The following is a 16,378-nucleotide window of genomic DNA, read 5'->3' on the forward strand; positions in this document are numbered from 1 at the left end:
ATACCTCAACTTTGCGCATGCGTTTTCAAAGACGCGAGCGACTAAATTACCACCTCATCGGGCGGGGGATTGTGCGATAAACCTTTGGGTAGACGCTGTACCTCTCAGGAGTCATGTGTACCTCTCAGGAGTCATGTGTACCCCCTGTCGCAGGCTGAAACGGGGGCTATGGAAACATACGTCACCGAGTCCCTGGGCCAGGGGTATATACGTCCCTCCACTTCACCCGCCTCCTCGAGTTTCTTCTTTATGAAGAAGAAAGATGGCGGTCTGCGCCCGTGCATTGATTATCGATCACTGAACAAGGAAACGATAAGATTTAGTAATCCTCCCCCCCTCATTCCTTCAGTGATTGAGTCAATGCATGGGCCATGCTTCTTCAGTAAACTAGATCTCAGGAGTGCATACAACCTGGTGCGTGTTCGGGAGGGGGGTGAGAGTGGAAGACAGTATTCAGCACAACCACAGGGCATTATGAATACCTGGTGATGCCCTATGGTTCATTGGTTCCCCTATCCATTCCACTCCCCATCAGAGCACTTGATAGTCGACCATTAGGGTCCGGGTTTGTAAAGGAAGTCACTTGTGAACGAGGTGTTTCGGGAAATGCTTGGTCGCGGTGTGGTGGTCTACATCGATGACATCCTGGTGTATTCCGCTACGCGCGCCAAGCATGTGCCCCTGGTTCGCAAAGTGCTGGCCCGACTGTTGGAGAATGACCTTTATGCCAAGGCAGAGAAGTGTATGTTTTTCCAGCAGTCCGTCTCCTTCCTCGGATATTGCATTACCACCTCAGATGTGGAGATGGAGGGAGATCGCATTTCAGCGGTGCGTAATTGGCCGACTCCAACCACGGTTAAGGAGGTGTAGCGCTTCCTTGGCTTTGCCAACTAATATCGGAGGTTTATCCGGGGCTTTGTCAAGGTCGCAGCTCCCATTACATCCCTGTTGAAGGGTGGGCCGTCCCGGCTCCGCTGGTCTGCTGAGGCTGACATGGGGTCTGTTCACCTCAGCCCCGGTACTGGCCCACCCCGATCCATCACTACCGTTCGTAGTGGAGGTGGATGCGTCCGAGGTAGGGATAGGCGCTGTCCTATCCCAACGCTCGGGCACGCCACCCAAGCTCCGCCCCTGTGCCTTTGTGTGGAGGCATTGGCTTGAAGGGGCAAAACACCCTTTCCTCGTCTGGACAGACCACCGTAACCTGGAGTACATGCGGGCAGCGAGGAGGCTGAATCCTCGCCAGGCCAGGTGTGCCCTATTCTTCACCCGGTTTGATTTTACACTGTCATACATTCCGGGTACGAAGAACGTGAAGGCAGATGCACTGTCTCGGCTGTATGACACAGCAGAGAGGCCCAGAGACAACACTCCTGGCCTCCTGCATTGTGGTGCCGGTAGTATGGGCGATAGACGCGGATATAGAGCAGGCATTACGCACAGATCCATCTCCACCTCAGTGTCCAGCTGGGCTGCGGTACGTGCCTGCTCTTATCCGTGATCGTCTGATCTTCTGGGCACATACGTCACCCTCCTCTGGTCACCCAGGTATCGGTCGTACAGTGCGCTGCCTGATCGGAAAGTACTGGTGCCCTACCTTGGCTAAGGACGTAATGGTGTACGTCTCCTCCTGCTCGGTGTGCGCCCAGAGTAAGGCACCTAGGCACCTACCAGCGGGTAAGTTACAAACTTTACCAGTTCCACAACGACCATGGTCTCACCTTAGTGTTGATTTCTTGACTGATCTTCCCCTCTCCCAAGGTAACACCACCATCCTGGTCATTTTGGACCGCTTTTCCAAGTCCTGCCGCTTCCTTCCTCTGCCCGGTCTCCCCACGGCCCTGCAGACTGCGGAGGCCCTGTTTACTCACGTCTTCCGGCACTATGGGGTGCCAGAGGATATAGTGTCCGACCGAGGTCCCCAGTTCACGTCCAAAGTTTGGAAGGTGTTCATGGAACGTCTGGGGGTCTTGGTCAGCCTGTTTGGGCAGGCTTCGGCATTAGTCATCATCGACTTACTTGCCACTGCCGCTCCATTATTCATCATTCCATTTGTCTTGTCTTGTCAATCACACACACCTGGTTCTTATCCCCTCATTAGTCTGTGTATAAGTGTTCCCTCTGCCCCCCTTGTCTTTGTGGGTGATTGTTTATTTGTGCGAGTAGTGTAGCTCAGTGGAGCTATTCGTACCTTGTTATTGCCGGGGTAGATATTTCCTCTGTGCCTGTTATTGTTGGAGCTACCGTTACCTTGTATTGCCAGGGTAGATGTTCTCGTGTGCCTGTTTTGTTTGTCGCTATCCAGCACTTTTTGTGTACGACAGAATAAACTCTGCATTCGGTGATTACCCTCCTGCACCTGACTCCTTCTATCACACTCATCACTTTCTTTCTTTCTTTCTTTCTTTCTTTCTTTCTTTCTTTCTTTCTTTCTTTCTTTCTTTCTTTCTTTCTTTCTTTCTTTCTTTCTTTCTTTCTTTCTTTCTTTCTTTCTTTCTTTCTTTCTTTCTTTCTTTCTTTCTTTCTTTCTTTCTCTCTCTCTTTCGCTTTCTCTAACACACACACACACATTACACACAAACTCAATCTCTCTATGTTTTTTTTTATTCCAGGGGAGGACTTCTATGAGATGTCGCCCTACGAGCTCCACGAATTCTCAGAAGAGTTTAGACACGCCTCCATCATCTCAGGTAGCCTACCACTGGATATGTGTGTGTATAGTCTATGTCTAAATAGGTAACAGGGTTGGTGTGCAGACCTGGGTTCAAATCAAGGTTATTAAAGTAAACGAAAACTGAAACTAAAATAAAAACTAAAATTGGAAAAATAATTTAGTAAACTAAAACATTTGAAAAACTAAACTATACTGAAAATATTAATGTTATTATTATTATTATGATTATTATGATTAATTTTTTAGGGGGTAGATCAGCTTTAATATTGCAGATAGATTGTAACTTCCATTCATGTAATTGTCTGCATCACTTCCAATCCCCCATATACAGTGGGGGAAGACCCAGCCACGACCCATCTTCAATGCTCTTACTTAGGGAAGGAGGTTGTTGGCCAAGATCTCGCGATACATGGCCCCATCCATCCTCCCCTCAATACGGTGCAGTCATCCTGTCCCCTTTGCAGAAAAGCATCCCCAAAGAATGATGTTTCCACCTCCATGCTTCACGGTTGGGATGGTGTTCTTGGGGTTGTACTCATCCTTCTTCTTCCTCCAAACACAGCGAGTGGAGTTTAGACCAAAAAGCTACAGTGAGGGAAAAAAGTATTTGATCCCCTGCTGACTTTGTACATTTGCCCACTGACAAAGAAATGATCAGTCTAGAATTTTAATGGTAGGTTTATTTGCACAGTGAGAGACAGAATAACAACAACAAAATCCAGAAAAACGCATGTCAAAGATGTTATAAATTGATTTTCCTTTTAATGAGGGAAATAAGTATTTGACCCCCTCTCAGTCAGAAAGATTTCTGGCTCCCAGGTGTCTTTTATACAAGTAACGAGCTGAGATTAGGAGCACACTCTTAAAGGGAGTTCTCCTAATCTCAGCTTGTTACCTGTATAAAAGACACCTGTCCACAGAAGCAATCAATCAATCAGATTCCAAACTCTCCACCATGGCGAAGACCAAAGAGCTCTCTAAGGATGTCAGGGACAAGATTGTAGACCTACACAAGGCTGGAATGGGCTACAAGACCATCCCCAAGCAGCTTGGTGAGAAGGTGACAACAGTTGGTGCGATTATTCGCAAATGGAAGAAACACAAAATAACTGTCAATCTCCCTTGGCCTGGGGCTCCATGCAAGTTCTCACCTCGTGGAGTTGCAATGATCATGGGAATGGTGAGGAATCAGCCCAGAACTACACGGGAGGATCTTGTCAATTATCTCAAGGCAGCTGGGACCATAGTCACCAAGAAAACAATTGGTAACACACTACGCCGTGAAGGACTGAAATCCTGCAGCGCCCGCAAGGTCCCCCTGCTCAAGAAAGCACATATACCGGGCCGTCTGAAGTTTGCCAATGAACATCTGAATGATTCAGAGGAGAACTGGGTGAAAGTGTTGTGGTCAGATGAGACCAAAATCGAGCTCTTTGGCCTCAACTCAACTCGCCGTGTTTGGAGGAGGAGGAATGCTGCCTATGACCCCAAGAACACCATTCCCACCATCAAACATGGAGGTGGAAACATTATGCTTTGGGGGTGTTTTTCTGCTAAGGGGACAGGACAACTTCACTGCATCAAAGGGACGATGGACGGGGCCATGTACCGTCAAATCTTGGGTGAGAACCTCCTTCCCTCAGCCAGGGTATTGAAAATGGGTCGTGGCTGGGTCTTCCAGCATGACAACGACCTGAAACACACAGCCAGGGCATCTAAGGAGTGGCTCCGTAAGAAGCATCTCAAGGTCCTGGAGTGGCCTAGCCAGTCTCCAGACCTGAACCCAATAGAACATCTTTGGAGGGAGCTGAAAGTCCGTATTTCCCAGCGACAGCCCCGAAACCTGAAGGATCTGGAAAAGGTCTGTATGGAGGAGTGGGCCAAAATCCCTGCTGCAGTGTGTGCAAACCTGGTCAAGACCTACAGGAAACGTATGATCTCTGCAAACAAAGGTTTCCATACCAAATATTAAGTTCTGCTTTTCTGATGTATCAAATACTTATGTCATGCAATAAAATGCAAATTAATTACTTAAAAATCATACAATGTGATTTTCTGGATTTTTGTTTTAGATTCAGTCTCTCACAGTTGAAGTGTACCTATGATAAAAATGACAGACCTCTACATGCTTTGTAAGTAGGAAAACCTGCAAAATTGGCATTGTATCAAATACTTGTTCTCCCCAATGCATATATACACTACCTTTCAAAAGTTTGGGGTCACTTAGAAATGTCCTTATTTTCCATGAAAACATACATGAAATTAGTTTGAATAGGAAATATAGCAAAATGCATAGGAAATGTAGTCATTGACAAGGTTAGAAATAATGATTTCTAACTGAAATAATAATTGTGTCCTTAAAACTTTGTTTTAGTCAAAGAATCCTTCATTTGTTCTCCTGAGTGGCGCAGTGGTCTAAGGCACTGCATCGCAATGCTAGCTGTGCCACTAGAGATCCTGGTTAGAATCCAGGCTCTGTCGTAGCTGGCCGTGACCAGGAGACCCATGGGGCGGTGCACAATTGGCCCAGGGTAGGGGAGGGAATGGCCGGCAGGGATGTAACTCAGTTGGTAGAGCATGGCGTTTGCAACGCCAGGGTTGTGGGTTCGATTCCCACGGGGGCCCAGTATGAAAAAAATATAAAAAATAATGTACTCACTAACTGTAAGTTGCTCTGGATAAGAGCGTCTGCTGAATGACTAAAAATGTAAAAAATTTGCAGCAATTACAGCCTTGCAGACCTTAGGCATTTGAGTTGTCAATTTGTTGAGGTAATCTGAAGAGATTTCACGCCATGCTTCCTGAAGCACCTCCCACAAGTTGGATTGGCTTGATTGGCACTTCTTACGTCCCATGCGGCCATCTGCTCCCACAACAGCTCAATAGGGTTGAGATCCGGTGACTCTGCTGGCCACTCCATCATAGACAGTATACCAGCTGACTGCTTCTTCCCTAAATAGTTATTGCATAGTTTGGAGCTGTGCTTTGGGTCATTGTCCTTTTGTAGGAGGAAATTGGCTCCAATTAAGCGGCGTCCACAGGGTATGGCATGGCGTTGCAAAATGGAGTGATAGCCTTCCTTATTCAAGATCCCTTTTACCCTGTACAAAACTCCCACTTTACCACCACTTTACCACCCCCAGACCATCACATTGCCTCAACCATACTTAACAGATGGCAATCACTCCTCCAGCATCTTTTCATTTGATCTGCGTCTCACAAATGTTCTTCTTTGTGATCCGAATACCTCAAACTTCGATTCGTCTGTCCACAACACTTTATTTCCAATCTTCCTCTGTCCAGTGTCTGTGTTGTTTTGCCCATCTTAATCTTTTATTTTTATTGGTCAGTCTGAGATATGGCTTTTTCTTTGCAACTCTGCCTAGAAGGTCAGCATCCCGGAGTCGCCTCTTCACTATTGATGTTGAGACTGGTGTTTTGCGGGTACTATTTAATGAAGCTGCCAGTTGAGGACCTGTGGGACGTCTGTTTCTCAAACTAGACACTCTAATGTATTTGTCCTCTTGCTCAGTTGTGCACTGGGGCCTCCCACTCCTATTTCTATTCTGGTTAGAGCCAGTTTGTGCTGTTCTTTGAAGGGAGTAGTACACAGCGATCTTCAGTTTCTTGGCAATTTCTCGCATGGAATAGCCTTCATTTCTCAGAACACGAATAGACTGACGAGTTTCAGAAGAAAGTTCTTTGTTTCTGGCCATTTTGATCCTGTAATCGAACCCACAATTGCTGATGCTCCAGATACTCAACTAGTCTCAAGAAGGCCAGTTTTATTTTTTCTTTAATCAGCACAACAGTTTTCAGCTTTGCTAACATAATTGCAAAAGGGTTTTCCAATGATCCATTAGCCTTTTAAAATGATAAACTTGGATTAACAAACACAATGTGCCATTGGAACACAGGACTGATGGTTGCTGATAATGGGCCTCTGTACGCCTATGTAGATATTCCATTAAAAATCAGCCGTTTCCAGCTACAATAGCCATTTACAACATTAACAATGTTATTTTAATGGGCAAAACATGTGCTTTTCTTTCGAAAACAAGGACATTTCTATGTGACCCCAAACTTTTGAATGGTAGTGTGTATACATACACATACATACATATATAAATACATACATATACACATACATACATACATACATACATACATACATACATACATACATACATGCATACATACATAAATACATACATATAAATACATATACATACTGTGGAGTACAGCAGGTCAGCCACCAGGGGGAGACTTGTTGAGGCCTGGTATCAGATGGAGTATACATCACAAGGCGGTGGCTCCATCTGCTGGACGTGCCAGGTCTCGACGGCCTCCCCGGACAGGACTAATTGGGGCTGATTGGGAGCTGGTGAGTGACGGGCCGCCCCCCAGGTGGTAAGGGTAGGTAAAAACACATCTGCCACACTGATCCTCAACACGGGGGCCCCTCAGGGGTGCGTGCTCAGTCCCCTCCTGTACTCCCTGTTCACCCATGACTGCATGGCCAGGCACGACTCCAACACCATCATTAAGTTTGCCGACGACACAACAGTGGTAGGCCTGATCACCGACAACGATGAGACAGCCTATAGGGAGGAGGTCAGAGACCTGGCCGTGTGGTGCCAGGATAACAACCTCTCCCTCAACGTGACCAAGACAAAGGAGATGATTGTGGACTACAGGAAAAAAAAGAGGACTGAGCACGCCCCCAATCTCATCGACGGGGCTGTAGTGGAACAGGTTGAGAGCTTCAAGTTCCTTGGTGTCCACATCACCAACGAACTATCATGGTCCAAACACACCAAGACAGTCGTGAAGAGGGCACGACAAAGCCTATTCCCCCTCAGGAGACTGAAAAGATTTGGCATGGGTCCTCAGATCCTCAAAAATTCTACAGCTGCACCATCGAGAGCATCCTGACTGGTTGCATCACCGCCTGGTATGGCAACTGCTTGGCCTCCGACCGCAAGGCACTACAGAGGGTAGTGCGTACGGCCCAGTACATCACTGGGGCCAAGCTTCCTGCCATCCAGGACCTCTATACCAGGCGGTGTCAGAGGAAGGCCCTCAAAATTGTCAAAGACTCCAGCTACCCTAGTCATAGACTGTTTCTCTCTGCTACCGCACGGCAAGCGGTACCGGAGTGCCAAGTCTAGGTCCAAAAGACTTCTCAACAGCTTCTACCCCCAAGCCATAAGACTCCTGAATAGCTAATCATGGCTACCCAGACTATTTGCACTGCCCCCCCACCCCATCTTTTTACGCTGCTGCTACTCTGTTAATTATTTATGCATAGTCACTTTAACTCTACCCACATGTACATATTACTTCAACTACCTCAACTAGCCGGTGCCCCTGCACATTGACTCTGCACCAGTACCCCCCTGTATATATAGCCTCCCTACTGTTATTTTATTTTACTTCTGCTCTTTTTTTCTCAACACTTTTTGTTGTTGTTTTATTCTACTTTTTTATTAAAAATAAATGCACTGTTGGTTAAGGGCTGTAAGTAAGCATTTCACTGTAATGTCTGCACCTGTTGTATTCGGCGCATGTGGCCAATAAAGTTTGATTTGATTTGTTTGATTAAAGGCAGATTGCTCACCAGCTGTGCAAGGCCCATAAAGCTTTTGATTATTTTATTAATAAACACCCTTGAAACCGAGCTACTCATACTCTGTCCGTGTCTGATCTGTGTAAACGTCTTGACCCAACCCCCTGATCTGCCACTAGTGGTGGAGAATACGGGCATCTTGATAACGTGGTCGGGTCAGGGTTGACATTTACACAGCATCAGCATGGACGAGTTGATAGCTCAGATCGTCCGGGCCCAACAAGCACAACAGGCGGTTCAAAAACGAACGCTGGAGGAACAGCGACTACAAAACGTCCGCCTTGTGGAGGAAGTCAGGAAGCTGCAAGGAGGAGCGTCTCCTGAATCCCATTCCAACCAGTTTTTAATCAAGGTAACGAAAGACGATGACATTGAAACATACCTCTGTACGTTTGAACGGACAGCGCAACGGGAAGAATGGCCAAGGCCGAAGTGGGCATGTCTGCTGGCCCCGTTCCTCTCTGGGAATGCCCAAAAGGCGTATTGGGACCTGAACGACGAACAGGCGGCTAACTACGACGGACTCAAACGGGAGATACTCAGCCACTCCGGGTACAGCCTGGCCCATCGGGCTCAACGGTTCCACAACTGGAGGTTTGTACCCGACGCATACCCCCGAGCCCAGATGAGCGACCTTCTGTGCGTCACCAGAGCATGGCTCCTAACCAACGTATCCACCCTCTCCCTCCTCGACAAAGTGGTCCTGGATCGCTTTGTACGGGCGCTACCCCATGACATGAAGAGGGCAGCGAGCCTATGCACGCCCCAGACCTTGGAGGGCCTCCTGGAAGCAGTGGAGACACATCAGAACACTCAGGCCCTAATGAGGGGGAGCCGGGACAAGTCGGCGACCTGTGCGAGGGGACGGAAGGACAACCCCACCGCAGTGTCCCCCGAACCGACAGTTGGCAGGGCCAAGGGACCGCAAACCCATAGAGAGACCCGCCACCGCCGACCCCAGGTAGATGGAGACCAACGGAGGTGTTTTGAGTGTGGCGCCCGGGGGCACATTGCCTGGAATTGCCCTGCTCGAGAGGAGTCGATGCCATCAGCTAGCACCGGAGACCAGGTGGGTCACACCGTGAACAATGTCACCTCCTGTTGGGCGCACCATGAATCAACTGCACCCATGGTCCCGGTGAAGGTTGACGGACACGACACGGAAGCGCTATTAGACTCCGGAGGCATGGTTACGCTCATAACCACGAGCCTGCTGAACCAGGAGACTGGACGGGGTAGGGAGATGTCCATTTCCTGTGTTCACGGTGACACAAAGCGGTATCCCGCCGTATGGACCAACATCGTGACACCACAAGGGAGCTGCCAGATGATGGTAGCTGCAGTACCAGAGCTGCCGGTACCTATCCTAGTGGGACGGGATTGTCCGCTGTTCGCAGCCCTAGGGGGGCACGAGTTGAAAAAAAAGATATAGCCGGCGGAAGAAGAGAGCGGGGACGACCCCTCGCCTGTGCGGCCAAGACGCCACCGGTTAACCAACCTGACTCCACGGGTCCGGAGTCGGAGGGGGAGCCGGAACCCGAACCCCCTGGGGAACAACAGCCTTCCCCTTCTCGATTTCGAGGGGCCGGTCGAGACCCCCTTTGGGGGCCAACTGAGGGGACAATTCGGGACGGCCCAGTGGGAGGATCCAAATTTGAAAGCTGCCGCAGCCCAAGTGATAGCGGTGGATGGACAGCTAGTTCCGGGGGTGAGTGACTGGCGATACCCACATTTCCAAATTAAGAATAACATTTTGTATCAGGTGTTGCACCAACAAGGGGAACTTCGAGAGGTATTGTTGCTGCCCCGACAGTACGTAGGAACCGTTCTTCAGCTGGCCCACACCCACCTGTTGGGGGCGCACCTGGGAATGGAGAAGACCCGGGAACGGGTCGCCGCCCGGTTCCACTGGCCCGGGATGAGGAGGGCCGTGGAAGACTACTGTCGCAGCTGCCCGGAGTGTCAACTCACTGCCCCGAAAGCACACTTCCGAAACCCTCTGGTCCCCCTGCCGATCATCGGGGTGCCCTTTGAACGCATCGGCATGGACATAGTGGGACCCCTGTTAAAGACTGCATGAGGACACAGGTACATATTGGTAATAGTAGACTATGCCACCCGGTATCCCGAGGCCATTCCCCTACGGGCGACGGTATCCAAGGGAATCGTCCGGGAGCTGTTCCAACTCTTTAGCCAGGTGGGCATCCCTAACGAGATCCTAACAGACCAAGTCTCATGAAAGAGTTGTGTGCCCTCATGCAGATCAAGCAGATCCGGACCTCCGTTTTTACCCGCAGACGGATGGGCTTGTTGAGCGCTTTAACAAAACACGCAAACAGATGCTGCGGAAGGTCATCGAGCAGGACAGGAAGAACTCGGACCAGCTGCTACCCCACCTAATGTTCTCAATCCGAGAAGTACCCCAATCCTCCATTGCCACACGGATGACAGCCATATGGCCAGTCGTGAGGGAACGTATGGAGAAGGCCCAACACGCGCCAAGCCCAGGTCTACAATTGTGGAGCCCAACCCTGAGAATTCCAGGTGGGAGACAGGGTGTTGGTGTTGATCCCCACAGCCGAAAGTAAATTCCTGGCCACATGGCACGGACCATACGAGGTGGTCGAGAAACTGGGACCTGTCAACTACCGCGTATGGCAACCGGGGAGACGGAAACCTCAACAGATTTACCACGTAAACCTGTTGAAGAAGTGGCACAAGAGGACAGCCTTGGCCGTGTTATGGTCGGGACCCAGGACGCCAACGGTACCAGTGGTGGACTCGAGCAGTGAGGACCTCGACCCGGCCCAGAAGTAAGAGCTCCGGGAGCTTGTCGATCGGAACACAGCGGTGGTCTCTGAGAAGCCGGGCCGCACGACCCTCATTGAACACCACATCCGTACCCGGATGTAAGAAATCTGTACCCGAGAAACGGTAAGAAAGAGGCCGTATCAAATTCCGGAGGCCCGACGGAAGGCTGTGAAACAAGAAGTGGAGGCTATGCTGAGGATGGGGGTCATTGAAGAGTCCCACAGTGCATGGTGCAGCCCCATCGTGTTGGTGCCCAAACCGGACGGTAGCCTCCGCTTCTGTAATGATTTCCGGGGTGTGAATGACATAAGCGTATTCGACACCTACCCCATGCCGAGGGTGGATGAGCTAATCGACCGATTGGGAAAGGCCCGGTACATCAGCACCCTTTACCTGACCAAAGGATATTAGCAGGTACCATTGGCAGCCTCCTCCCGGGAGAAGACGGCGTTCTCGACACCAGACAGTCTGTACCAGTACCGGGTGCTCCCGTTCGGTCTCCACGGAGCCCCGCCCACATTCCAGCGATTGATGAACAGAGTGCTTCGACCCCACCAGCAGTACGCAGCAGCCTATCTGGATGATATCATCATCCACAGCCAAAGTTGTGAGGAGCACCTGACGCACCTCCAGGCGGTGCTGGACGCGCTCAGACATGCCGAGTTGACCGCAAACCCCAAGAAATGCAAGCTAGGGTTCAACGACGTGCAGTACCTGGGGTATTTGATCGGACAGGGGAACGTCAAGCCCCAGGAGAGGAAGGTTCACGCGGAACGTGACTGGCCTGTTCCACGCATCCAAGACACAGGTCAAGTCCTTCCTGGGACTGGCAGGATACTATAGCCGGTTTATTCCCAACTTTGCGGCTATAGCTTTCCCCCTTACCGATCTAATCAGGGTCCGCCTCCCGAAAACAGTGAAATGGACGGACGAGACAGAAGCGGCGTTCAGCCGTCTGAAGGAAGTGCTGTTCTCCCATCCGATTCTCGTAACGCCCGATTTCCAGGTGCAGATGGTGGTCCAGATACACGAAGGGGAGGAGCACCCCATCATGTACATCAGCCGAAAGCTGACCAGGTACAGAAGGTCAGGTGGAGACTCGTCGAGGCCTGGTAACAGATGGAGTATACATCACGAGGCGGTGGCTCCATCTGCTGGACGTGCCAGGTGTCGACGGGCTCCCCGGACAGGACTAATTGGGGCTGATTGGGAGCTGGTGAGTGATTAAGGGCGGATTGCTCACCAGCTGTGCATGGCCCATAAAGCTGCCAGAAGGGCAGCACATGAGAGAGGACTGGGGGAAGTAAGGTCACTTCCGTGTAGTTGGAGATGGTATCCTGGAGAGGGTCTCATGGGGGAGACCTAACCTTTTCTTTTGATTATTTTATTAATAAACACCCTTGAAACCAAGCTACTCATACTCTGTCCGTGTCTGATCTGTGTAAACGTCTTGACCCAACCCCCTGATCTGCCACGATACATATATATACATATCCTTTAAAAAAATATATTTTCCTTTATTACTTTCCAACCCCACCACCCCTCCCATAATTGGAGTAAACTAGTGAACAATAACTGAAAACATTATCTTTGACTGCAAAACTAATTAAAATTAAATATAAAACATAATTAATTTGTTTTTGTTTTTGTTTTTTTCTTCTAAACTTTGGGCAAAAATCTAATGTGGTTTTCAAGTTGTTGTTTTTCTAATGGGGTTTTTGAGCTTCTGAATCTTGTGGGTAAATGCTGCCAGTAGATGCTGATGTTTAAAATAGGCCTAGCTTGTGCATCACTATCACTAGCTAACAGGGAAGAAATATGAGGGTGAGCACGGAGCGTGACTGGGCCAAGCTAGAAGAGCTTGTGAAGTTGCTGGAGCCTTTAGAAAATCCACACCGACCAACTTGCTGACCAGTGACTGGGCCAAGCTAGAGCAGTTTGTGAAGTTTCTGGAGCCATTGGCAATCCACACTGACCAACTTCAAACTGACAGCCAGTCACTGTCTGATGTGGTGCCGTGGCACCAATCCTCTGGCAGCCAACGTCGATCCAACCCCTGCAGCACCTTGCCTGATGGACCCAATTGTGTCTCTGGCACTTCGCTCAACAGAGATGGAGCCACTGAAAAGGAAGCAGAGTCTTTTGTACTTCAGCAAATCAGAGAGTACAGCCGTGGAGCAGCAGGACCCCAGGAAGATGCCAGCACGATGAATTCAGCAAGCATCTCGACCACAGTGCTTCAGAAATATAGCTTCCTCACATCGAAGATTGTGTCTGAGATCACTGTCCTGCCAGAGGGTTAACCTGGCAGGGCATTAAGTGCCCCGTGTGAGCTATGGAAATACCTGGAAGAGGTAAAGGGGCCATGTTTACAGAGTCACCTCTCCAGTTCTGGCATGGAAGGATGGCTGTTTCTGCCCCTGCATCCCAAGCGTTCATGGAGAGAATATTTTCTGTCTGTTGACAGGCTTGAGAAACCGAACAACCACCTCTCTGGAATGCGTAGTCTTCTTGAACAGAAACACACACACACACTGGCTGTGAACTGATAGATTTGTGAAGAAGTGTTGTATTGCTTTTGTTTTTGCTGTTGTTTGTAGCTGTTTTTATTAACCCTATTTGAAGGGGTTAGTCAGTGATACATCTTTAATATTACATAAACATAACACGTCAAATGGCCATGACTTCATTTGTTGTTTTTTCCTCTCTCTCTGTCAGATAAAGGTAAAGTTACTTGATTCGTCTAACATCTAATGCTAAAGTAAAAAAAGCTTTGGATTGGTGTAAACATGGACAAGAGTTTCCTTCCACCATATGTATTGCATCAGTCTAGGCATTTATCCTTTAAATCCAAGTCACATTAGGATTGATTTATAATTTAAACCTAACCAAACCTATGTCCTGGCCATAGAGTTGTATGGAGTCCTCTAGTGGCCAAAAGCCTGCGTTAGCATGGGCAATGCCATTGAGCATTTTCGCCTTTTAGATTTAGTCAACTGGGTGGGACATCCAACTTCATTGGCTGATCCCTCCTGATGACCCAGTTGGCATGACTTAATGACACGGTTGGAGTCGTGACAGCCGGGTCATCAGGAGGGATCAGCCAATGAATTTTACTCGCAAAGAAAATTGACTATTTCAAAATTGAGCTGGCCTTAATTGCGCCCCCATGCTCTCACAGACGCCATCAGAGATGGTCCTGGCCCATCATCGTATGCATTACTGCCCTCCAGTGGCAAGAAGTAAAATCCCCCCCCAAAAAAAATCTATAGCCCTACAACACATAAATGGCTCTTAGCCATAACACTAAAACTAAAACTGAAGCTAAATAATATAAAAATGGAATTGAAATGTTTTAATCCTCACTTAAACTAAATAAAAATTAGTAAATCAAGTATGAAAACTAACTGAAACTGAACTGAATTTCAAATAAAAATAAATAAAAAACCAATATTATATCATTAAACTATAATAACATTGTGTGCATTTGATTATTTGTTTTTTAACTATTTAATTTTGTGTATTTGAGTATTTTCTAATTATATCTTATAAATAGCATACATTTTATTTTCTCCCAAATACTTACTACCAAATGTCTATGGAGGTAATTGAAATACCATGAATAGTATTTGAACCCAGGTCTGTTGGTCTTTGTGAGTGTGATTCTGATATGGAGGGGCTACTCAGAATACAAATATGGAAAGCTCAGCGCACTGCTCCTCTGTTGATTGAGATGAACAAACAGAAGCTATCTTCTGAACGTGTGTGTGTGTCTTTCTGTCTGTAACTGAAGCATGTGTGTGTGCGAGTGTGTGTGTGTGTGTGTGTGTGTATCTGTAACTGAAGCTATCCTCCGTCCTGTCACGAAAAGCTATTTTCTTTCCAATTTCTGTATGCGCCAGTTCACAATTCTCATTATTTAAAGCATTGAGAGGTAATCTGCAGCTTCTCTAGGAGACAGCTTCACTGCAGAATAAATAACATTCACACACACACACGAAGACCAAAGACTCCACCATTCCGTTTGTACATGTGAGTGCGTGCATGTGTGTGCTTGTGTTGTTTAGAGTGAGGCGATGACCTTATAGACAGAGATAAAATGATCCTATCAGTCTGATTCGATTTGTAACAATCTCATGTGAAGATGCCCACTCATCCCTAGATAGTACTCGATCCACTATCCATTCACCATGCAGATATCTGAAACCTGAGAGAGAGAGAGAGAGAGAGAGAGAGAGAGAGAGAGAGAGAGAGAGAGAGAGAGAGAGAGAGAGAGAGAGAGAGAGAGAGATTAAGGGAGGTAGGGAAAGAGAGAGAGAGGGATGGAAGCAACAAGAGAGGGAGAAGGAAGCAGAGCTAGAGAGAGGGAGGGAGAGGAAGATAAGAGGATGATATAGAGGAGTTTTAAATAGCGTGTGCGGAAGAAAGAGGAAGGAAAAGGAGTAGGACATTAAAGTATGTCTTAGACAAGACTGTTACCAATCGATTGGAGGGAAAGGCTGAGCGTGACAGAGAGAGAGTGAGAGAGAGAGAGAGAGAGAGAGGGAGTGTGTGTGTGTATGTGAGTGACAGAGGACATTTTAGCAGACAGCGGAGAAACAATCACCAACAAACACACTTCTTTATCCAAAGCACTGAGACACATCAATATAGACAGCTCTGACGCAAATGTGTGTGTGAAAGAGAGGGAGAGAAATAGGGTGTGTGTGTGTGTCTACATGCATACTGTATTTCTCAGAAGACAGCTGCTTTGATACATTTGTCAGAGTGAGTTCAACTGGGATGCTTTAACTGTTTTTGCTGTTGGACAGAGAGTTGGGATGAGCTGTGAGACAACCCTATGTTATGAAGTTACAAATCACTGTCATAACAGTGACACAAAAAACATAGTAAACAGTTAGGGAGGAGAAGAGAGAAGAGAGAAGAGAAGAAGGCAAAGAGAGCCGAACAGAGTAAAGGTAGAGAGGAGAGGACCAAAGGAGAAGAGAGGAGAGGGAAGGAAAGCAGAGGAGAGAAGGGGGGAGGAGAGGATCAGAGAGGAGAATGAGAGAGAAAGGGAAAAGGAGGGAGGAAGAGGGGATATAGTTACTTTTAGCTGTTCTGGCGGATAAGCTCCAATTACCAGCTTAGTCATACATCACAGTTTCAAATCAAATAATCAAATTCTATTCATCACATGCTTCGAAAACAACAGGTGTAGACTAGCAGTGAAATGCTTACTTACGGGCCCTTCCCAACAATTCAGCGAAAGAGAAAATAGAGAA

General features: G+C 47.9%; 1 protein-coding gene across 1 annotated transcript in view; it reads left to right on the top strand.

Moving 5' to 3' along the window:
- LOC121582655 (GDNF family receptor alpha-2) overlaps positions 1-16,378 on the top strand; it is a 91,574-nt gene that overhangs the window by 19,431 nt on the left and 55,765 nt on the right. Inside the window, exon 3 of the mRNA XM_041898628.2 lies at positions 2,613-2,690. Coding sequence (XP_041754562.2) covers positions 2,613-2,690 — 78 coding nt within the window. The remainder of the gene's footprint in view (positions 1-2,612; positions 2,691-16,378) is intronic.

Source organism: Coregonus clupeaformis, chromosome 15 (genome assembly GCF_020615455.1).
Source record: "Coregonus clupeaformis isolate EN_2021a chromosome 15, ASM2061545v1, whole genome shotgun sequence".
In the NCBI taxonomy this organism is placed as follows: domain Eukaryota; kingdom Metazoa; phylum Chordata; class Actinopteri; order Salmoniformes; family Salmonidae; genus Coregonus; species Coregonus clupeaformis.